General features: G+C 40.0%; 1 protein-coding gene across 1 annotated transcript in view; it reads right to left on the bottom strand.

Annotated features, from left to right (window-relative positions):
• Nucleotides 1-14,327, bottom strand: part of LOC127414848 (serine/threonine-protein phosphatase 2A 56 kDa regulatory subunit beta isoform-like) — a 50,440-nt gene continuing 36,113 nt past the window's right edge. The window contains exons 12-13 of the mRNA XM_051653192.1: nt 14,029-14,130; nt 1-3,591 (exon numbers count right to left, since the gene is read on the bottom strand). Coding sequence (XP_051509152.1) covers nt 3,426-3,591; nt 14,029-14,130 — 268 coding nt within the window. The 3' untranslated portion in view covers nt 1-3,425. The remainder of the gene's footprint in view (nt 3,592-14,028; nt 14,131-14,327) is intronic.

Here is a 14,327-nt window from a genome sequence, read left to right as displayed (position 1 = left end):
AGTCAAACAATCAATCATCAAATCATCAATTTTCCAAAAATGAAAGGGTGGTAATAACCTCTAACATTTATCTATGTTCTGCATGCTGCTGTATGATGTCACTTCTGGTCCTTAAACACTTTTCAAATATAAAGTCACACCGAATGATATTTCATTAAACAATCACCCTGAGACAAGAGTTATGTATTATGATGGACATAATAATGAAAATGCATCAGGGTTTTGTTCAACAGTACAGAACAGTTATGGAATTATGCCACATATGAAAACTTTAAAGTTCAAAAACGTTTTGAATGCTTTTAAATAGATTTTCAAAAGAGAAGTTATTAGAGTTAGTTAGGGTTAGGGTTAGCAAATTTGTCCACTAATGGATAGTTACCAGGGCATTGCCCCACGCAAGTCTGGTTCCAGAAGTGAAAATCCAGTTCATATTTTCCATAAAGGAATTTATTTTTAACTATAACATCTAAACTTTTAAAGAGAGACCTACAGTGAGCTCTGAGGATGTTAATCGATGGTATATGCTTCTGCTGAAGCCACCTTATGTCAACTTCATTAAAAACATGTATAATAGCAGAATTTCTGGTGAAGAACCACACTACCCATGATCCTGAAGTGAGATCCACCAATCAGAGAAAGAGGACTAAATCCCTATGGAAGAAAATAATGGGAAAAACACCTCCAGAACCAAGACGAATAACTTACCCTAAATATGAGCAATAGTTATAGTCTTCAGAAAGCACCGTTCTGACACTGACACTATTTAAACAAGACGGCATGTGATATCCATTTTCTTTATCGACCAGCATAGTGCATCTTGCATTTAGTTTTTTATGAGCAGTGAATAATTCAAATGGTACAAACGAGACTCTCACAAAATTCACACTTAATTGAAACGAACGAATACTATAATGGACTGAATGAAATTGAAAAAGTTTTTTTTTTTTTTTTTTTGAAAAACTATTCAAGGGAACATGTCATATGTTGCGCTGTCTTGTTTTCAATCATTTATTTGTCTTTTCTCGAAGTTACAGGTTTTTTAGTTGTCAAGTTCTTTAACTTCCCAACTATCTGAAAATGATTCTTTGTTGATCTTGAGTAAAATATTAGGAAAGCTTTGTCTCGCTTCAGTTCACCATATATGCAATATTCAAAGTGCATTAATTTCAAACCCCAGAATGTCAGTCAAAATGACTATTGAGTACAAATTTGAAAGTATCGCATGAGTACTTGATAGCGGTGACCACGCGAGTCCTGAACGATGATGAGTGAAGTTGAATCCACTTTATTCCTATGAAGCACACAAATAAATGTAATTAAAGGTGAGAGTGGATCTTAATTCACCTGTTTGAGCCCATAAGCAGATGCCAGAAACTACTAAGGAGAAAATGTTCCTATACCATGTCGCTTCGCAGACTACATTTCTGTTTTAAAGCACGTTAAACGGGTACTTTGACATCTCTGTAAGTAATTACAATTCCCATTAATCTAGCCCAGGACATTACAGCACTATTCATACTACATGGAAAACTTTACCAATATTATAAACATTTTCTCTTGTTTTAGGAGTGAACTGAATGAGGAAGGCTTGTATCAGCTTCATGTCATTGAAATCAACTACAGATTAATACATTTAAAGCTGAACAAAAGGTTAGTTTTCAATAATGAACAAATTTCATAGATAAAAGAATTGGTCCAAGAAAAAAATAAGATAATTGAGACTGAACAAGTGGCTCGTGTGACTAAGGTTAATAAGAGTGAAAATAAAGACAAAAGTGCTCTTGATGCGGAATTATTAAACACACGTTATCATGTTTACATCCCACTTTTATACATTCATATCCCAAATCCGTTTTCCCCCAAAAATACATTGCTATGTTAAAACACAAGACATTGATCAAAAGGACAGTGCAACTCTAGTTTAAGTGATGCTACGTATGCGTACAATTTCAGTCCATTTTTATTGCCATCTCTATTCTATATCACTTTTCTTTTCCGTTCTGTAACTATGAAATGTTTTATTTCTGCCGATAACAGAGGTCAGACAAAGGGAGTTAATCTGATTGCTTTCTTGTAGACAAGAACAAGAGTGATATTGTTTGCTCTTTTCATTTTTCTCTCTCAATGAGAGAGACTATACTGAAAATCAATAATCACCATTGGCAGTTCATTTGAGCATATAAGTACACTCAAAGTGAATAGTACATTCTGATTCAATCCCTGTTCTCTTCTAAACTGGAGATAGTAATACACCCCTTCTCTACAACATCCACACACACACACACAAGCACACATACACACATCAGCACAATCTCTTCCTATCCTTTCTCAATATGCCCACAAACGCAGATCCTTTTCCATTATCAAGCCTCTACATCAATCAATAGAAGCAACCAAAAACAAACATACAAAAAACAAGATTACAAAATAAAGACTCTTTCCTGAAACACAAAAGAAACAAAAAAGAGAGGGTGTTAGCAAGCAAATTGGTTTAAAAAAAAAATAAATAAATAAATAAATAATTGTCTGACATTATTCAAAACAGATGGGAATATTGCTAAATTAAAATGTTTTGAATGTTTTTTTTAAAAGATGAAAAGAACAGACTAAAGTATCATTGTCACTTCAGAACAAGTTTAGTTTTACCTAGCAGCATACTTCAGTCATGTTTATGAGGTGCTACACTAGAATACCCCCACCAACACTATAATCAGACATTGATATCATATTTATATATATATATATATATATATATATATATATAAAACATCAGTTATAGTAGCATAGAAGTAGTACTTTTATAGAATAAGCTGTAGAAGTAGGAACATTAGAATTGTATAATTTTCATCTTTAGGATCATCATTATCAGCTTCATTCTTCCCCAGTGTTTGACAGAATGCAGAGTCTGTTGGTCAGTTGACGGGGGCCTCGGATCGGGCCTGAGAGAAACAGAGCCAGTTTTGGAATGACAGCAATGAATGATGCATATGTGTTTGATTTTGAGTGTGCACATGTGTGTCTTCCATGTTTGGACCCCATTCAGGCATATTTTGCATGTTGAAGTTTATAATCCTGGATTGTGAAGGGATAGAAAGAAAAGATGCAGAAAGGTAGGTGTGTATAAAGCATAGGTAGCATATGGAAGAGTAGAATGCATGTGAGAGGTACTCATTTTTTTAGCTTTTATATCTCACCAGGGTGTGATGTGTGCTTCGGTGTTTGTAACATATCTACATATGGACAGCCTGTTGTACATGTGCTCTGCCTGGTGCTTGTGATAGTAGTGTCTGCACGATGTGTGTGTGATTCAGAATGTGGAATTGAGGCATTGACTGGTTCCCAAGTTGGAATTATTGGTAAATCTCTGTTTTACAGTGCTGTGATATTTATGTGCGTGTGTGTGTGTGTGTGTTTGCATGTTGTCTCTAGGTGGTGTTGGCAGCACTGGTCTCTGACAGGCTCTTGGTGTTCTCTCTTTCCTGCAGGTTCTTCTGGTTTCTACTGGCCTCGGTCAGACTCTGTGGCCGCCTCTCTTGCAGCTCCTCCAAATTCCTCCACAGCTCAGCTCGTTCCTTCTCTTTCTTTAGTTCCCTGCAGAGAGAAATAGGGATTGAGAGAGACAAGAGAGGCAGCATGGGAGGCGTAAAGTGGGTTTAAGTAATAAGAGGAAGATACCAAAAGGATCGAAACTCTTGCAGTGTTCAGAAAAATACACTTCTCTCCATTTACACCTGGTATTAAGATGCATTTTTGGGCAATCTGTTTGAAACTGGATGGCGCTAAAGACAGGTATAAACAGGGTCCAAAACCATTAGAAATTTGTGACCACATGTGACAAATTGGGCTTGTAGTGTAATCAATCATTTGTTAAACTGCAGCAATGCACCGCCTATTCAAGGTTGATTGAATCACACTGTCAATCAACCGTTGGGCTAAAACAAGAGTTTAAACTTTGCCAATTACGTGCGGCTTTAAAAGGAAATAACTGACAAAGCAAAAAAAAAAAAACATGTACAAAATGAATACATAAACTTCTTTAGTGTGCCTGATATCAAGATGCAGTGACACAGATGAGAAACACCCACACCTGAAGCTCAGTTAATACAGGTGCTTCAATTAAACAACTCAGAATTCTGCTCTAAACGTCATGTTTGTGCTTAGATTAAATGCAAGTATAAATATAGCTGCAAGCAGCAATTATCAGGGCCAAGCTAATATAAGGCAATAATAAATTGCAGTAAGCACAATGTGAGGACTCAAGCATCACCAAAAGCATATTTTTCACACTAGTCTCAGTGGGACTCGAACACCCGACTGGGTGCGTTTGCAGTGTTAGCTCAATGTTTATACACTGATCACATAGCTCAACATTGCCAAAGAGATAAACAAAAATCAATTTTGAATGGCTCCCTTAATTAACACACCTGATTCAAATCATCAGCTCGTTAATAGAGATCCATCACATAAGTGAGACATACAAAATGTGCAGTGCTGTGGGACCTCAGAACCAGAATTCAGAACCACTGATTTAAAGCATCCATTTGACTACTTTAGACCTTTAGCCCATAAGATAAGCCTTTATTGTGCTCAGCAAGATGCAAAGTCAAGCAACAGAAGCATTTATGATCTTGGTCAAGACTGGATTTGAAGCCCCATTCTCATGAATGTTCTGATTACAAGTCACTGCACCAACAATGAGCCACACTGATGTGCCATAGACAAAAAGGCATACCTAAGATGGGAAGATGATTTTCCAGGTGTGGTGGCAGGAGGCGTGGTGCATAAGCTTTTGCTTTACGCAGAAGATATTTTATTATTCGTCTCCAACCCCACTAGATCTATGCCTTGCCTCCACAGAATTATTAATTCCTTTTCTAAGTTCTCAGAATACAGAGTCAATTGGTCTAAATCCGAAGCTTTGGCTCTGACAGCGTACTGTCCAGTAACGGCTTTCCAGCCGGGCACCTTCCAGTGGCCCAAACAGGGCAATAAGTATTTGGGCATTTTATTCCCAGCAAATTTGTCTGATTTAGTAAGAGTTAATTCTGACCCCTTAATAAAAAGGTTTTCGAGCAATGTGGGCAGGTGTGCTTCATTATATTTATCTATGATTGGGAAGGTTAATGTTTTTAAAATGAATTGTATTCCAAAATTTAACTACTTGTTACAGTCTCTCTCTGTAGATGTCCCCCTCTTTTATTTCAAGCAATTTGATAGCATAGCGAAGTCCTTCATTTGGAATGGTAAACATCCCAGATTACATTTCAGTAGGTTACATAGGCCGATTGGCAAAGGTGGACTAGGCCTACCCAATATTTTGTTTAATTATTATGCGTTCGGTCTCAGACATTTGGCTCATTGGTCACTTCCACCTGAGAGAGCCCCTCCCTGGTTTTGTATTGAACAGGAAGTTCTTGCCCCTATTTCACCATTGTAAAGCCTTTCTATCAAACTAATCGGAGAAGTTAAGTTACACCCCATTATCTCACATTTGCACTCAGTATGGACAAAAATGTCCAGAGTGTTTAATTCGGACATTTATTTAAATGTTGCCTCAAGCAAATGGCTGAATCCTAAATTATGTATTAATAGGTCTCCTTTCTGCTGGTCAGAGTGGATTGTGAGGGGGGTTACTATGCTCAGTGACCTATATGAGAGTGGAGTGTTGAGATCTTTTGAAAATTTGGTTCAACTTTTTGAGATTCCCAGATCTCAGTTCTATAGATATTTACAGCTGCGCCACTTGCTCTTTATTGTTTTTGGGAGAAGCACACACCCCCCTGAAGCGGCAGATACTCTGGGAGAGGTGATTACTGCTTTTGGAAAAGGTCATGAGGCATCAGTGTATTACTCCCTGTTAATTCAGAGTCTGGGGGATGGAGCTTTAACTTCTATAAAGAGATTATGGGAGAAAGATTTAAACTTGGTATTGGAGGAGGGAATGTGGGCTAGGATTCTAAAAAACGTCAAGTCTGCATCTAGAGATGCAAGGGTGCGCCATATGCAATTTAAGATTTTACATAGATTTTATTGGACCCCCTCTAGATTGTATAGGCTTGGTCTTAAAGACACCCACCTGCTGGCGATGCCAATCAGAAGATGGAGACATAATCCATATTTTTTGGGGGTGTGGTAAGATCCAAGAATTTTGGTTGAAGGTACAGAGTTTTGTCTGTGACGTGTTGGGCACTCAAATTTCGTTTTGCCCCAGACTCTGTATTTTGGGAGATGGGGCGGTCATAAATTTGGGGGATAAATACATAAAATATTTGGTTTTGACCAGTGTTATGAGTGGTGTGCGGAGATGGGGAGGGTGGCTGCTTTCGAGGAGGGATCAAGCTGAGGATGGGGGTTAAGAATTTTTGGATAGGAAATGGGGCAACTATTTAGTGTTTTTGGGAGACTCTCGGGGAGGGGCGGTGGAGAGAGTAGTTTAGTTTTAATTATACATGATTATTATATATATTTTTTTGTTTTCTTTTCTTTTCTGTTTTTTTTTTTTTTTTTTTTTGGTGTGTGTGTGTATGTGTGTATTCCTATTGGACCACAGGGGTGTTCGTTGGGGGTCAGGTTGGGGTGGGTGATTGGGAGGGGTAATAGTGGGGGTTTAATGTTAAATGTGATTCATTATACTGTATATATGTTGTGGTTTTTTCTTTGTGTTAAATCTATGAATCAATTAAAATGTTATTTGAAAGACAAACAGGCATACCAATATGAGAGGCAGCAAACAGAAGTATACTGCTGTTTCAAACTTTACTTAATATACGGCATACATTAAATTACTTTTGTCTGGCATGATTTGACAATCATTTGTGGCAAATGTAGTGAGAATTGTCCTAAGCGTTGCGAAGATAAAGTTTCACTTCTGGCAGACAAATTATTCTTAGGGGATGGAGGTCGGCTGGAGCGCCCTCGTTTTGAGAGTGGCACACAGAGATGGGCAGGGTGGCGGCATTTGAGGGAATGTCGTTTAGAAGGCTAAGTATCATGGATGCGTTTAATAAAAAATGGGGCAACTATTTGGCCTTTTTGGAGGGTTCTCGGGGAGGGGCAGTGGAGGGAGGTTTGTAGTTTTAAATGTATGATTTTCACTTCTGACAGACATCTTCATGGTCAAATTTGTTGCGAGTTGGAATATGAGAATGGTTTGGAATATGAAAAATCCTTTGATAACTTTTTACCAGTAGGTCTCAAGATTATCTGACCAAAATTTGGGAAGGATCTGATGAAAGCTGTAGGACGAGTTCGAAACGGCAGATTAAAATTAAAGTCAAAATGGCAGACATGCAATATCACACACTTTGTAAAGATTGGTATCATTGCATTCAGTATAATGCATAGAATCTACCGAGATCAGAATCATTAATTTATGCCAAGAATTATTTATAATACTTATAAGGACTTTTATTTAAAAAAAAGATTAACACTATGTGGCACTGTACCCAAACTGCTCATGTCAGTTCAGGGCATGATGCTAATAATGTTTACTAAGTTTCATTTTAATACACCAAACTGTTGGTAAGATACAGTGTTTGATTTTTTTTTTTTTTTTTTTTTTTTTTAATACATTTCAAAATGGTGGACAGGCCATATGGACAATCATGGAATAATTAAATTTCCGTATGACCCAAGAAATCCAAAAACATCAAGCTCATGATTTTAGGATATGTGGTTCAAAAATACTCTCAGATGGTCCTAATAAAGAATACCAAGTTTCGTTTCAATAGGACAAATCGTTGCTGACATTTAGCCTCACTTCCTGTTTGGCGTCTTCACTGCTGAAGTAATTGATGCATTATAAAGAAATGGTTTGGTCAATCAAAAAGCTTTTGATAACTTTTGGCCAGAAATGTCTCAAGGTGCTCTGACAAAAATTTGGCAGACTGACAGACTGGAGTGGCTAAATCCATTTAAAAGTTAAAAAAAAAAAAAAACTACTGGTGGTGCTATAGAGTTTGTCCTAGAGAGACCCCAAATATTGTTCATACCCACCCCTATCAGTGTGCCAAATTTCATAATTTTCCTATGTACGGTTCTATGGGCTACGGTTCTATAGCATTGCCGAGACAAGGCGTCCTGCCATATACTTTGTTGATGCGTTAATCGAGAGCTGTTTGGTCTATCAAAAAGCTTTTATTAACTGTTTTTTGTCTGTCCCTAGATGATGCACACCAAATTTTGTGCAAATTGGATGTATGGTCTAGGAGAATTTTGAAAAAGTAGGTTTTCAATTACATTAAAAATGGCAATGGCCCAATACCATTATATTATATTTTTCATATTCATATTTCTTAACCACTAGGTTGCACTGTATAGAAACTACTCAGGTACCCTCAGGACATAATGGCTATGATATATACTAAGTGTAACCATGGTAATTTTGTTTCTAGGCCATATGGTTCAAAAGTTATAAGCGTTAACGTGAGTGCAAATGTTAAAAGTTGGTGGCGCTTTTATCCCTGCTCTGTACTATTTTTGGGAGTAGCATACACCCCCCTAAAGTGTTAGACATTCTGGGAGTGGTGCTTACTGCCTTTGGAAAAGGTCATGAGGCATCACTGTATTACTCCCTGCTAATTCAGGGTCTGGGGGACGGAGCTTCAACTTCTCTCAAGAGTTTATGGGACAAAGATTTAAACTCGGTATTGGAGGAGGGAGTGTGGGCTAAGATTCTAAAAAACATCAAGTCTACGTCTAGAGATGCAAGGATGCGCCTTATGCAATTTAAGATTTTACATCAATTCTATTGGACCCCCTCTAGATTGTATAGGCTTGGTCTTAAAGACATGCCCACCTGCTGGCGATGCCAATCAGAAGATGGGGACACAACCCATGTTTTTTGGTGGTGTGTTAAAATCCAAGAATTTTGGTTGAGGGTTCAGAGTTTTATGTGTGATGTATTGGGAACTCAAATTTCATTTTGCCCCAGACTCTGTATTTTAGGTGATGGGGCGGTCATTAATATAGGGGATAAATACATAAAAAATTGAGTCCTAGCCAGTGTTATGATTGGCAGACAAATTATTCTTAGGGGATGGAGGTCGGCTGGAGCGCCCTCGTTTCGAGAGTGGCACACAGAGATGGGCAGGGTGGCGGCATTTGAGGGAATGTCGTTTAGAAGGCTAAGTATCATGGATGCGTTTAATAAAAAATGGGGCAACTATTTGGCCTTTTTGGAGGGTTCTCGGGGAGGGGCAGTGGAGGGAGGTTTGTAGTTTTAAATGTATGATTTTTTTATTTATTTTTTTATCTATCCTTAGTGTCTCTTGTCTGTTTAAAATATTTCTTTTTTTTTCTTTTTTTTTTTGGATTTGTATGTGTGTATACTTTCATTGGATGTTTGTAGTGGGGATGTATCATTTGATATAATTTGATTCTGTGTGTGTATGTTCTGTTTTCCAATCCTGTTTTGTGAATCAATGAAAAAAATTAAAAATTTGGTGATGCTAGAGAGTTTAAGTTAGAAGCTCCAAATTTGCCATGAGGATTGTTCCTACCAGTGTGCCAAATTTCACAACTTTTTACCATACGGATTCTGCCCTGGAGTGCCATAGACTCCCAGTCAAAGGAAGAAAATAATAAGAAGAAGAACACTAAAGACCCGTTCACACAGCCAGCGACATTGTCGCTTAATGTCACTAGTCCCTGTACTGTGAAGTCGCTAGTGGGCGTTCCTACTGCTGTCACTCTAACATTATTGGTGGACTGCACAGCTAGACATAGCTTTAGAAGATCTGATCACAGATGAGATGTACTGCTGGTAAAACAAAGATAGCATTCTAATTTGACTAGGAATCAGTTCTCTTGCCTCTAAAGATTAACATTCTGCAGAGGAGAGTGTTTTTATATGAACTGCAGCAGTGCCCAATGCATCATATCATTAACAAGACGAACAATTTGTCATTGTATTAATCAAACTCACTCAGAATGCCGAGGGTTTCTGACATGGTTTTCCATGCATCGTTTTATTATATCCATGCAAGTGAGTACAGAAAAATAATACTAAACAGTGAAATCCCTCACAGGACTGTAACTTCTCCTCTATTTTGCCTGTACTCGGCTCCAGTATCTCACAGGAGATAATGACATGAGCACCACTGTCCACTCTCATTGGTAGTCGCTCCCGAACGTTGCTCATCATTTGCATAAAGTTAAACTTTTCTCAACTTTGTTCTGTCACTCACCACAGCCACATCTTCTTGCCAACGGTCTCTGTTGCTCTGGGTGCCGGAAGTCGCTCTGCTCTCATTGAAAATGAATAACATCCTGCCGCTGTGTATCGCTGGCGGTGTGAACAGGGCTTTACAGATACAATAGGGGCTCTGCACCTTCGGTATGGCCGCTAATAATAATAATAGTAATAATAATAATAATAAGAAGAACACTAATGAAAGCAATCAGGGCTTGGCCCCTAATGAAGAAAACCAGTGTTTTTTCTTCTTTGACTTTTTTGTGCTTTATCATCATGATTGATGTATGTCGTAAATTCAAAGACCCTACCCAAAAATTCTGAACACAAGTGGTCAAAAGAGATGCATATTATGACCAAGTGTAAATGATGGTGTGTCTCACTTGTCCACTTGTGACGGATCGGCCAAAATGCATCCTCATACCAGGTGGAAATACCACTGGCTCAAGATGGCGCCGAGTATGGCTGCTGCGTTGCGAGCTCCGACACAACATAGTAGTGTTTTGTTTGTTTTGTTCACAATTCTTATGTTTTTTTGTCTTGGATGTTGTCTGCCTTATTGTCTACGACAGACAAACACTTTTGGACATTGGTTCAGCAATTTCACACCGTAAACCGGACTTCAAATTTCTCAATGCCGACCCGCTGTTTACAAACACGCAAGCGGAGCCTTTTGTCTGGGCAGCGCGGCCGTGGAAACGCAAAAGGAAAAGGGGAAACAGAGCCGGCGTTCTCATCAGAGTAAGATGCTGCGCAAATCGACCCCCGCTACCCGCTATTCTACTGGCAAATGTTCAGTCTCTGGATAACAAGCTCTGCGAGCTGAAAGCGCGGATCTCTTTCCAACGAGATACAAGGGACTACTGCATTATCTGCCTTACGGAAACTTGGATGTCTGCGGAGATTCAAGACTCAGCCATTGAACCCGTGGGGTTCTCCGTGCACCGAGCGAACAGAGCCAAAGACCTCTCAGGTAAAAGCAGAGGAGGTGGTGTATGTTTTATGATCAACAAATCCTGGTGTGTTCAGAGGAATGTACATTCTGTTAAGTCTTTCTGCTCTCCTGATCTTGAATTTCTTACGCTTCTGTGTCGACCATTCTGGCTACCGAAGGAATTCACAGCGGTCATTATCACAGCTGTGTACATTCCCCCACTGTATGGGAGTATAAGTGAGCAGGAAACCGCGCACCCTGAGGCCGCGTTCATTGTGACCGGGGACTTTAAATACCACCAGCACATTAGTTTCAACACACGAGGGGACCGGGTTTTGGACCATTGCTACTCTCCCTTCCGGGATGGCTACAAATCCCTCCCCCGCCCACCATTTGGCAAATCGGACCACTCTTCCATTCTGCTTCTGCCTGCTTACAGGCAGAACCTGAAACAGTAAGCACCCACCCTCAGAATGATCCAGTGCTGGTCGGACCAGTCAGATTCCATGCTACAAGACTGTTTTGATCACACGGACTGGGAGATGTTCCGGTCCACCTCTGATGACGACATCGAGCTTTACGCTGATAGCGTAATGTGTTTCATCAAAAAGTGTGTGGAGGACGTGGTTCCGACCAGAACAATACGGATCTATCCGAATCAGAAACCATGGATAAATAACGATGTTCACGCAGCACTTAATGTACGGTCCTCCGCTTTTAATTCTGGGAACATGGAGGAGCATAAACAAGCCATTTATGCCCTCCGAAAAACTATCAGAACCGCAAAACGCCAGTACAGGAGCAAGATTGAAGGACAGTTTAACACCACCAACTCTAGAAGCATGTGGCAGGGAATTAACATCATCACGGACTTTAAAGGGAATAAAAACTCCGCCATGAACACCGCTGCCTCTCTCCCGGATGAGCTAAATACTTTTTATGCTCGTTTTGAGGGAAATAACACCGCCATCGCGGAGAGAGCTCTCGCGGCCGAAGCTACAGAGGTTAGTTCACTCTCCGTCTCTGTAGCGGATGTAACCCGATCCTTCCGACGGATGAATATCCGCAAAGCCGCGGGCCCAGACGGCATTCCGGGCCGCGTCATCAGAGCGTGCGCGAACCAGCTGGCTGGTGTTTTTACGGACATTTTCAACCTTTTCCTCTCTTTGTCTGTAGTCCCCACATGCTTTAAAACATCCACCATTGTGCCTGTTCCAAAGCAATCAAAAATAACTTGCTTAAATGACTGGCATCTTGTTGCTCTGACCCCCATCATCAGCAAATGCTTTGAGAGACTAATCAAAGATTACATCTGCTCTGTGCTGCCTCTCTCTCTTGACCCGTTGCAGTTTGCTTACCGCAACAACCGCTCCACTGATGATGCCATTGCATCTACAATACACACTGCTCTCTCCCACCTGGAAAAAAAGAACACTTATGTGAGAATGCTGTTTGTAGACTACAGCTCAGCATTCAGCACCATAGTGCCCTCCAAGCTAGATGAGAAACTCCGGGCTCTGGGCTTAAACAGCTCGCTGTGCAGCTGGATCCTGGACTTCCTGTCAAGCAGACGCCAGGTGGTTAGAATAGGCAGCAGCATCTCCTCATCACTGACCCTTAACACTGGTGCCCCGCAGGGCTGTGTTCTCAGCCCACTACTGTATTCCTTGTACACACATGACTGTGTGGCAACAGATAGCTCCAATGCCATCATTAAGTTTGCTGATGACACGACGGTGGTAGGTCTGATCACTGACAATGATGAAACAGCCTACAGAGAGGAGGTGCACACTCTGACACACTGGTGTCAGGAGCACAACCTCTCCCTCAACGTCAGTAAGATGAAGGAGCTTGTGGTGGACTTCAGAAGAAAAGACAGAGAACACAGTCCCATCACCATCAATGGAGCACCAGTGGAGAGAGTCAGCAGCTTCAAGTTCCTGGGTGTCCACATCACTGAGGAACTCACATGGTCCATCCACACTGAAGTCGTTGTGAAGAAGGCTCATCAGCGCCTCTTCTTCCTGAGACGTCTGAGGAAGTTTGGAATGAACCGCCACATCCTCACACGGTTCTACACCTGCACTGTAGAGAGCATCCTGACTGGCTGCATCTCCGCCTGGTACGGCAATAGCACCGCCCACAACCGCAAAGCACTGCAAAGGGTGGTGCGAACTGCCAGACACATCATCGGAGGTGAGCTTCCCTCCCTCCAGGAAATATATACAAGGTGGTGTGTGAAAAAAGCTCGGAGGATCTTCAGAGACTCCAGCCACCCGAGCCATGGGCTGTTCTCACTGCTACCATCAGGTAGGCGGTATCGCAGCATCAGGACCCGCACCAGCCGACTCCATGACAGCTTCTTCTCCCAAGCAATCAGACATCTGAACTCTTGATCTCCCACGATCAAAATACATCAGCACTGCACTTTATTACCCTTACTCTTATATCTCACACCGGACTGTCATAAATTATATTATTATTATATTATATTCTCTCTTAACAACTGACTACCAACCGACAGCCTGAATGTCAATACAGTACAATACTGTACATTCTATATATACTATATATACATTTTATATATTTTATTTTTTATTTTTATTGAATAATGTGTATCTATATAGTGCGTATTGTATACTCTACAGTGTATGTTATTATTTGTATATTGTTGAGTGTAATTATGTGTATATCAGATGTTTAAATTGTGCTGTGTTAATTTGATGTTATTGTAAATTGGTATATGTCTCATCACTGTCACGACTGCTATGTTGATCGGAACTGCACCCAAGAATTTTACACACCATTGCACTTGTGTATATGGCTGTGTGACAATAAAGTGATTTGATTTTGATTTGATTTGAAACAGGACCATAATCAAAGGCCTCAGCCCTGTACTCACTTCTGTTTCTCCACTTTGTAGGAGGCAGTGAGATCATCAAAGAGCTTGCTGTTCATCTCCATAAATGTCTTCAGCACATTGTAGATAAGAGAGATGATCGTCCTAAGAAAAGGGGAAAAAAACATAGTTTTGTGTTTAATTTCTTAATGAATTACTAACATCAACTTCATTTTTATAAATGTCACATATACTTGTTAGAGATTTTTACTGAAGTAGATTTCAGTGACTATTTACATGCACAGATTTTTGCAGATTTTGAATGTACTATTTATATGTATCTGTTTACATGTGCAAAAAAG

Source organism: Myxocyprinus asiaticus, chromosome 2, assembly GCF_019703515.2.
Source record: "Myxocyprinus asiaticus isolate MX2 ecotype Aquarium Trade chromosome 2, UBuf_Myxa_2, whole genome shotgun sequence".
Taxonomy (NCBI): Eukaryota; Metazoa; Chordata; class Actinopteri; order Cypriniformes; family Catostomidae; genus Myxocyprinus; species Myxocyprinus asiaticus.
This window is presented reverse-complemented; position numbering and strand designations above follow the sequence as displayed.